Here is a 9992-nt window from a genome sequence, read left to right as displayed (position 1 = left end):
TTATGCATTCCTTGCAGAGAGCAGAGGCTGGGCTTAGCTGACCTCCCTTTTCCAGGGCGTTCCTCACTCTATGGGAGTGGTTTGGGACCAAGCTGGTGAGAAGAGTTTTGTTTCTTTGCTTGGTAGGAAAAAGTAACATGGAAGCAAATTTCTTTCAGGTGAAGTTTCTCCTGAAAGTATTCCCAAGGACAGGCTGATGCTGTGCTCCATTGGGGTCTGGGTCTCTGGCATCCTCATGAAGCCTCTAAGGAGGTCAGGACAACAAACTGTATTGTGCTGAGGGGGTACAGTGGACCTCCCATTTTCCAAAGTCTGTGTTTTCTCAAGGCCCAGTGTCTACTTGCAATTGTGTGTACCTACTTAGTTTTTCTGACCCTTTTTTGGCTGTCTGAGGGGAGTCCCCAGAATTAAGGAAAAAGAAACTCTGTTTATTTTTGTATTTCTGACCCCAATCCTACTGTTTATATTTTTGAATGAACTTGCTTCAGTAGCTTTCTACTTGGAACCACTCTGGGCTGCAAGGTAGATACTGGCTGGGAATTATGGTAATAATTGCTGTGAGAGAAAGGATAATGTAGAAGTTTGGTTTCTCCAGGCAGGGACTTGCTTGGCTGTAACTTTTTCAATATGGCTTTCCATTTACTGCCCCAGCCTTCTGTGTTGAAACAGACAGAGCATTGCTGAAGATCCAGCGCACATGGCAACTCCAAGAACAACGAAATCCAGACGTCCTTTCTCCCCCGCCTGCGTCTTCGTTGTGGTTCTCCCGTTACTTCTCTCTGGTGCAATGATCTCTGGGCTCAGTCTTTTCTTTCTGTCTCTTCTGTGTGCACGAGTGTTCATGGATGTGAAAGTGCACCTATGTGCCATGTTCATGGAGGCAGGGCACAAGCTTAGATATTATTCCTCAGGTATTGTCTACTCTGCATTTTGAGCCAGAGTTTGTCACTGTCCTGGTGCTTGCTGAGTAGACTAGACACACTCGCCAGCTGGCCTCAGGGAACTGCCCGGTTCTGCTTTCTCCATACTAGGATTACAAGCATGCATCTGTCTTTTATGTGTGGTTTCTGGATATCAAATTCAGGCCCTCACAACAAACACTCTATTGGCTCAGCTGTCTGTCCAACCCATGGCGTCTGCATTTTCTTGCCCCTGGGTTGATAGCTATAGATTCTGGATCTCTCCCAGTTTCTGTCTGTCCAGCATGGAGCTCTAATACGTCCCTTCATTACTCACCTCACCGAGAAGCTGTTTTCTGTCAGTGTTAATTTTAAACCACAGATAAGATTATGTGTGCTGCTTGCTTCTAACCCATTATTTTGGTGACATTTTTTTCCACTGACTATCTTCTGATTGCAGAACACTTTTATTTGTTTTTGCACTATAAAGTCATGCTGTATACACTTTTGTGTCTGGCATCTTTTTCTCAGTATTGCGTTAATGACAGTTCTTGTGCTGTGGCTGCAGTAGTTGGTTATTCATGGCCATGCCTTTATCACATTGTGTCGCGTGATCATACAGTATATTTCTCCGTTCTGCTGCTGCACACTCGGGCAGCTTCCAGTTTGGGAAAATACCAAGAATGCCACCGTGAACTTCTAAGACATGTCTTTGGTGAGCACCCATGCACTTCTGTTGGAGAAATATCAAGGAGTGGGGTCACTGGTTTGTGAGTATTTTTGGAAAGCTCTGGTAGACCAGTTCTCCAAAGCATTTGCATGATTTATGTCCTGTCATGGTGTGCGAGAGACCTGGTTGCTTCATGCTCTTGCTAACACTTTGTAAATGCTGGGCCTTAAAATGTGCTTCCTTGATGCCGGTGGATCTGAGCATCTTTTCAAATGTGGATAGGCCATTGATTTTATTAGTTAGTGAAGTATCTGTCCAAGGCTTTTGACTGGTTTTCTGTTGATTTTTTATGGGGAGGGAGGGGAAAACATTTTAATTTTTTTCTTTCCTGGAGCACCCAAGATTAAACATGCAGGTGCTCAGAGCCCCCACTTTCATCTCCGTTATGAGGCAGAACTGACTTGGCATAGATGCCGAGTCTTAGAGTAATTGAGAGGTCACGGGAGGGTTAGTGGCTCTGCTGCCTTGGGGAGGAGCAGCCGCCTTGACAGCTCTGACTTTGATATGAGGTAGGTAAGGAGGTGGAGGGAGCATACGAGAAGGGCTTCGCATCTGTAGATGAAGCAGGTGCAGAAACTGTGTATTGGGCTGGGGTGTGTACCTCTGCCATCTCTTTGCTGGGAGGAAATGTCTCCCAACCCAGCCATGGAGGAACTGGCATGCACGTACTCCTCCATCTAGGGCAAGCTTTACATAAGGTAGCTTTCCCTGTGTTATCTTGGTCCTCAGACCAACTCCACCAGGAGGGAATTAACACCACTTATACAACCAAGGAAGCCACATTGAGACAAAGAGAAGCCTTGTGAAGACCACACAGGTGGCAGGTGGGAGAGCTGTACTTGGACCCATCCCGTGTGCTTCAGAATAACCCTCCTCGTGCCTCCTCTTCTGCATATCCATGGCTTCTATGCCTTAAGACAAAAATGAAGATCTTGAGTCCTAACTAGAGATTTTGAAAGGAAAGAGAGGTACCATGGATCCTGCAGCCTGTAGAGCAGCCTGCCTTATGCTCATCAGGGGCCTTCTTTGACCCCTGGTGAGTGTAGGAGAGTCAAAGACCCCTGTTCCAGAGCTCTGCCTGCAGTTCCCTCATGGATGCTGCCAGACGTTCTCCTAGAGGGACTTTCAGCTCTCCCCACTGAGGCCCTCGGGTGCTCTCCGGAGCCTCTGTCACTGGGATGGACTAGGTGGCTCTTTAGCTTGTGTAGGACTCACACGCTTCCTCCACTCCCTCACAGCGTTATGTCATGCCCAGACCAGCAGAGGGCTCCATGAGGAGTTATAGAAGATGCCCCGTGTCTCCGCGCCTTTGGTGCTGCTTCCCGTGTGGCTCGTGATGGTTGCCTGTAGCCCACACTCCCTGAGGATCGGTAAGTACAGTCTGGCTCTGGGTGACAGTCTCATTGTTACCCCAAGTGGAGATAGAGGAAATATCTTTATACTTCACAGACTCTGTGGGGCGTTTCCCTCACCTCCCGAAGCGTGGCTGTGGCAGACGTGGAGGTGGAGGCAGAGGTGGACACAGATGTGGATGTGGTAAGAACAGACTGGTGGCTCCCATCTGTTCTTCCTGCCAGGCTCCATCAGTGTCTAGAATAAAATGCTGCTTACTCCCTGGTATAAATCATGACGGATTCAGTCTGCGTGCGAAGGGGCAGCTGTTAGTGATGAAGGAGATTGAAAATGACAACAGGGATTCCAAATCCAGGGCTGGAGAGAAGCGGTTGCCCCTTTCTTCTGATTGGTCTAAGAAGAATCTAGAAGGTGGTGTGAAAATTGTCTTTGGCAATTTGAATGAAGTCCAGTGTTTGCTTGGTGTTTTCTGCCCAGCCTGCTGGGAAAGGGTCTTGAGTTGTATCTGCTAACCGTAGCCTGGCTCTGAGAGGGGATGACAGGACTGCTTCAATCTCTTCTCTGTCCTTGGTGCTGTGGACAAGCAGGGTTGTGACTTCCACCACTGGCACCTCTACTCTTGGCAGACAGGTCCTGGGGAACCTGACGCCTCCTCCCCTGCAACAAGCAAGTAAGCCTAGTCCAGTGGAAGCCAAGGCACCGTAGCTCTTGGGACCTGGAGACACAGCCCTGCTGGTGGGGATGAGGGCACCATCTACTCCAGCAAGAAGCAGCGCCACCATGAGATGGTCCCATGCAGGGGACCTGTGTAGTAGGCGGGAGGGTGGGTCAGAGGTTAGGGATGTTCACATGAGTATGTGGGACATGGGTCAGTGTGGAATGAGACGTCCAAATTCTTGTGGCCTGAAGAAGACCCTCCTGAGAGCAAGTCCTCCATTTTTAGGTTAGACGACCATTTTCCAGGGCAGGTTTTGTAGCCAGATAACCATGAATCCTTCATCCCAGACTGGAGGTGGGTGGAGCAGAGTGGTTGCTTTGTTCACAACAGGGTCTTTTCTTTTGAGACAATGTCTCACTATATAACCCTGTCTGGTCTGTCTGGAATTCACTATGTGGACCAGGCTGGCCTTGAGCTTACAGAGATGTGCCTGGTTCTGCCTCCCGAATCCTAGGATTAAAGGGGTGCGCCACCATGCCCAGCAGGACCTGGATCTTCAACGTGAAACTGAAAGGCTGGAGGCTGATATAGAATACGGATGGCTTGATGCTTGGCGGGAGAGCCTTTCCCATCACAACAAGGACTGGCCTTAAGCGCACCAGAGTGCAGTTGGCATTCTGGTGATGGTCAAGATGCCCAGGCATGGACAGAGGCAGGGCGACAGCTCAGACCACGGTCAGGTCAGGTGTAGCCTGTCAGTGGCTGAGCCGGCAGGTGCTCCAGCTGCTCCGTGCCACCTCATGGGCATATTTCTCCAAGTTAATGCAGTGGCTGCTGAGTGAAGTCTCAAATGTAGACAGGTGATCTAATTCTTCCCTCACCCTGCGCACAACTCCTTGTTCTGCTTGCTTTAAAAAAGACGTTAAAAGCAAGACCTTCCCTCCCCCTTCCTCATTCATTTCTATAGAAACTACAAAAGCTAATTTAATTCCGCTTAGTGACGATGCAAAACGGTTCATATCCTTAAGATGCTTAATTTATAAGATGCCTACAGTTATCTAGTGTTTGCTGCAAGGTCCCCACCGCCACCATCGCCAAATGAGCAGATAAAGCCAGAGCCCATCAATTTCCGTTTGTCACTAATGGGAAGCAGAAAGGAACTGAGCCAGAATTACGGTCCCCACCCCCACCTTGCCTCTCTGGGCACGGGTTCTCTGGGGGAAGGAAGCAGACACTGAAGTCCACAGGTCTCTGTCTTGGTTGCTAGGTTAGTAAGAGGGCTTTGAGGGGTCTCTACAGGCTCCCCACCCACACTGAACAATGCTGGTCTGACTCTGTCGAGCCCCCAGTTTTGATTCATGGCAGTCTTCTTCTCGCTGATGTCCAGCCACTGATCCCACCATCCGTCAAGGTCAAAGTGGGCTTGATCTCTGAGAGAAATCAGGAAATACGGCAGAGAGAGAGAGAGAGAGAGAGAGAGAGAGAGAGAGAGACACGCACGCGGAGGAGGGAGGGTAGGGAGGGACGGGAGCGGAGGAGGGAGGGAGGGAGAGAGAGCGAGAGAGAGAGAGGAGAGAGAAGAGACGGCAGAAGCGGCAGGTGCTCCCTTGGTTATCTGGAGTTAGAAGCCTTGTAAAAGTCCCTGATGGTTTCTGGTCGCCAGGTGCTAATTACACAGACCCGGAGGGGAAGTGGAAGGAGTAGGGCAGGACTGGGAGGAGAAGTAGGTCAAGAAAATATGGGTAGCTGTGCTTCATGCAAGGCAGCCTGGCACATGGCTGGGTTGGGACAGTGCTGAGTTTACCAGGTCTCTGAGGGGTTCACAGAAAGGGGAGGGGTCACTGTTCCCCTCACCTTCTCAGGGGTCACTGCAACCACCCGGTGAGCTTCTCTGCGTCTTTCCCCAGGGCCCCTCCCCATTTCCTGTATCTTCAGAATAGATAGCTGTCAGAGCCGGACTGAGTACAGGGACAGGGAATAAATTGTTCAGACAGTTCCATCCTCAGCCCCACTTGTCGCTGGTGACAATATGGATGTTTGTAAAGAGGCGACCGAACCCATTACCCTGTCTTGTGATGGCTGTTTTTCATTCAAGTGAGGCACAGGGCGGGAGATACAGCCAAACTGCCTATTAGGGTGTCTGCTGTTAGGCCCACCCCCACCCCAGAATGAAGTTTTGGGTAAGAGAAAGGGATTTTATTTATGGCTGTAAGGCTATCCGCATAAAAAAATTTCCCAAAACTCTCACCTGTGTCTCCAGACCCCTTCAGTCATCCATCTTCCAAAAAGTTTTTGATTTTGCTTCTGTCCCTCTGGGTCCTCTGAGTGATGACTGGGGAATCACAAGTAAATAAATGCCCCCCAAACTGCTCCCATCCCTGCAGCTTAAAGGATCATCGCTGATTGGATCTTGCTATAACAGATGTTGAGGATCCATTAACCAACCTGCTCATTTTTGCAGATGAAGTGAAGTGGCCAAGGTCACATGGTTATATGTGGTTGGCCAGGCCTGAGAACCTAGTGGTTTTGACATTTTTTTGTGACCTTTAGCCACCGGGCAGCATAGTCAACTTCAGTACTACGTGATTATTTTCTCTTCATTTTCCCTGATGCTAGTTATGTCTTATCTCTGCTAAGTTCTTGTTAACTGGTTAGTGCTAGCTTGCCTTGTAAGTTCTTGTTAACTGGTTAGTGCTAGCTTGCCTTGTAAGTTCTTGTTAACTGGTTAGTGCTAGCTTGCCTTGGCTATTCCTTCCATGCTGCACTGTAGGCATACTGGGTAACCAAGTCCAAGCGTAGGGGGAAACTTACCATGTTCCGCCTGTGCCCGGACCCTGTGGGAGCACTGTTCTTTCCATCCTCTCACAGCTTGGAAAACTTTTCCTCCTCTGCTGCCTCCTCCTTTTGCTCCTCCGCCTCTCCTTCTGTGGTTTCTCCCTCTTCTCCTCTTCCTTTCTCATCCCTTTCTCTGTTACCTTTGACTGAAACAGCACTTCATGTGCAAACCTTTTCCTCGGGGATCACAACATCTCCTGGAATCAGAGTGGTCCCAGCCGATGTATTGTGTTATTTCTGGTTTAAAAATATCAAAAGATGAATAATTACGGCTTGTATAGTCTCTTGCTTTGCATTGGTATTTTTACCCCCAGTGAGTTATCAAAGGCTAGCTGGCAGATGAGGAAACCAGCTGGGACTTCAGAGGTTCGGTCCTGGTGCTGATGGAGGTCTCGCTCAGCATGGGTGGCATCGGATGCAGCACAGGTTAAGACAGCAATCGAACTTCTATTTGTTGAAGGCTTCCCTACTCAGCAAAGCAGCAGAGCTCAGGTTTATTTGACACTCAGCCCCATGTGGACCCCCAAGCACTTTATACCTCCAATTTTTTACTTAGTTGACTTCCTCTGATGAGCTCCAATCCTTTGCAGAGAATGCCCAACCTAGAGCATTCAAATGCTATAAAGATGAAGCTAATAGGAGAATTAGGAGAGACAAGTGGGAAGAATGAAACTCCTGACTTCTGATCTCAGTGGCTGTGTATTAAATCTACTGGACGCACTGAGACTCAAATCTACCGTTGATTTCTTAGCCTTGTAGAAGATTCACCATGGGGGTTTTTGAGTAGTGGGCTCCCCTTGTAATATTATCACAGGATTTGATTTATGAAATTTTGATCAGTGTGCAGCATTCATCTTTATTCCAAATTGAATGAACTAGGTAGATAATCAATTGCTCTTTCACAAGGGTGGCAAATAGAAATTGATGACCTTCCCCCATGTGTCACCTAGAGAAGGCATACAGGGACATCTCTGGGACACAGTCTCTTCTCTGGTGAGCATCTCTGCGGAGTCTGTGACTTTCTTACTCATACTTTTTCTTTCAAGGTCTAGCACGGTGCCTGGCCTATGGGATAAGATTCACCTACCACCTGCTAAATGAATTACCTGTGGCAAACTTTGAATCGTGAGCCAGCCTGTCAGTTTTCCAAAGGTCCTCTTCCCAGGATGAGTCAGTGCTCAAGCGTGGCATTCCATTTTGCTGGTCGCCTATACAACATGCAATTAAGAAAGAGCTGTAGTTTGAATGTGAAATGTCCCCAGAGTGTGTTTGAACGTTTGTTCCCCAGCTGGTGATGCTGTTTGGGAAGGTTATGAAACCTTTAGGAAGTGGAGCCTCACTGGAGAATGGGGGAGGACCACTGAGCGAGGGCCTAGAGCTCTTTCAGGCAAGCCCCACTTCCTGCCCACTCTTGTTTCCTGACTGTGGATGCAGTGTGCCCCACTGCTTTGTACTCTTGGACTGTATCCTCTTCAACTGGGAGCCAAAAGAAACCCTTTGTTCCTTAAGTTGCTTTCTACCATTTATGTGGTCACAGTAACAAGGCAAGTAGCCAATACAGAAAATGAATATTTTGCCTCCAAAGTGTGCATGTGTGTCCGCAAATGCCTGTGCATTCAGCTAACTGACTCCCTGTGCTCCACTCTGGACCAATATGTGTTGGGGAGGATACGGGAGGCTGTCAGGAGTTGGAAAACTATTTACGCCAGCATGGCCTCTATGCTCAAAGATGACACAACTCCCAAACTCTTGGTGACATCAGTGCTATGGTTTGCAATGAATGGAATGGTCTGGTGTGTTAGCTTAGTTTCTCTGAGACAGACAGAAGAGGGCAATGGTGTGAGGAAGAGCCCAGGGTTCTCAGGACTTGTGACTTGCCCAGGATTCTATTGAGGTAAGTAGTTAAAGCCAGTGGATGTGAACTGAGCAGAATCCGAGGGTGTCATGGCCTGGGATGGCCTGTTGGCAGCACATTCCCTGTGGCCAAGAGTTGAAGCTTCCAAAGGCCAGGATGCTGGCATCTGAACCTCACCAAGGAATAGGCAGATCATGGAAGTGACCGTTAGTAGGTCTGTCTTCTCTGTTTGTTTTCAGCATCTGTGATGAGTCTTTGGAGGGGGTGGGTGTTGGCGAAGGTCACATTGCAAGGGCACCAGAGGTGAGACAATAGGGCCCTGATTCTGTAACTGTGAATTCTAGATGATGGAGTTAGTTTCTGTATCTCTTTGATGTGTGGCTACCTATGCACTAGAATGGCCTGGCTTCCCTGGGGTTCTTTTTCTCCCCTCTCGGTGATGATATTCACTCCTCAGTTGGATATAGCAAGCAAAGTCCAGGCCTGTCTGATGAGGTGACCAGTGGGTTGAGTAGGGAGTGGCATGGTATGGAAAGAACATTGTCAGAATTTCAAAAACCTGTCTCCAGTTCCATGGAATGTCTTACCGAGTCCTGGGATGTGGAGTGAGTCATTTGCACATTGTATTTTTGGGAAAGCAGTCAGGTTGTAAAAACTGTATATAGAGATTTTTTTTGTTTCCGTATTTTTGAGAAAATGTCTATCTGGCAGGTGGAATGGCTTACCAGGTGACCATAGAGGGGCATGACAGGGATTTCAGCATCAAACTGGGGGTTGGACCTGTTATCCCTAGGACCTCTAGCCATCTAGGGTGTGACGGTTTAGTTAGCCTTTGGTTTCATATTCACATGGGAAGACACTTCTGTTTCATTAATAACCCATTAACAAGAGCTTAAATTGAGACAGCCACTGCCTAATTAAAGCCATGACCTATTTGGCTCCAGTTGCTTGGGAAGGCATGATAGTCAGGAGATCTTTTGGTTTTGTGATATAGTCCGGCCTCTCTGGGCATGTCCAGTGTGGTGGGTGGGAGAAGTGGCTGCTGGATCTCAGCCAAGTGTTTGTGTGCGAGTCTGAGTGGGTGGGATGCACTGGTATACATCGGCAGAACCCGAGCATCCCACTCACAGCCTTGCGGCTCAGTTACAGGCAAGACTGCGGTTGTACTTAGCTCTCATTAGTCTGACTAAGCAGGCACGCATTCCCTGCAGGGCTTATGGGAGGTGCTGGGGAGCACAGGGCACCAGGATTCTGCAGACAAGCTAACGGGCTACCCAGCAGCCCCTCTTGTAGGTGTGTGTTTCCTCCCACGTGGTGACTGGTTAGCTCCTAGAGGACTGAGCCAATGGTACCCTTTTAGCCCACCCTGATAATGAGGATTATGGAGAGAACCCAGGCTAATCCAGGTTTGGCTTTGCAGGCACTGGCGTGCACAGTTCTCTAGAATACAGACAGCACTCCTCTGATGGTTTCTGGAGGCATCATGGAAGAGTCTAGTGTTCAGCCATGCTTGAGAATGTCTGTCGGTATGACCACTTCAGAGGAGAGGTGCCGTGCCCTGGACAGCTATCTCAGGGTGGCAGGCATTACCACAGCTTGTTACGTTCCTTTCCTTTTATGTTTCAGGTGGTGACATATTATCAGGGCTGGTCAGTTGTCTGG

At 48.7% G+C, this 9992-nt stretch overlaps 1 protein-coding gene across 1 annotated transcript in view; it reads left to right on the top strand.

The window, feature by feature from the left end:
* Positions 1 to 2917: 2917 nt before the first annotated feature.
* The window catches only part of Grik4 (glutamate ionotropic receptor kainate type subunit 4), a 288631-nt gene continuing 281556 nt past the window's right edge, over positions 2918 to 9992 (top strand). The window contains exon 1 of the mRNA XM_038322435.1: positions 2918 to 2999. Within this exon, the coding sequence (XP_038178363.1) occupies positions 2918 to 2999 (82 nt within the window). The remainder of the gene's footprint in view (positions 3000 to 9992) is intronic.

This window comes from Arvicola amphibius, chromosome 3 (assembly GCF_903992535.2).
Source record: "Arvicola amphibius chromosome 3, mArvAmp1.2, whole genome shotgun sequence".
NCBI classification, from domain to species: Eukaryota; Metazoa; Chordata; class Mammalia; order Rodentia; family Cricetidae; genus Arvicola; species Arvicola amphibius.
Note: the sequence above shows the minus strand (reverse complement) of the source record. Positions and strands in the feature narration are given on the sequence as shown.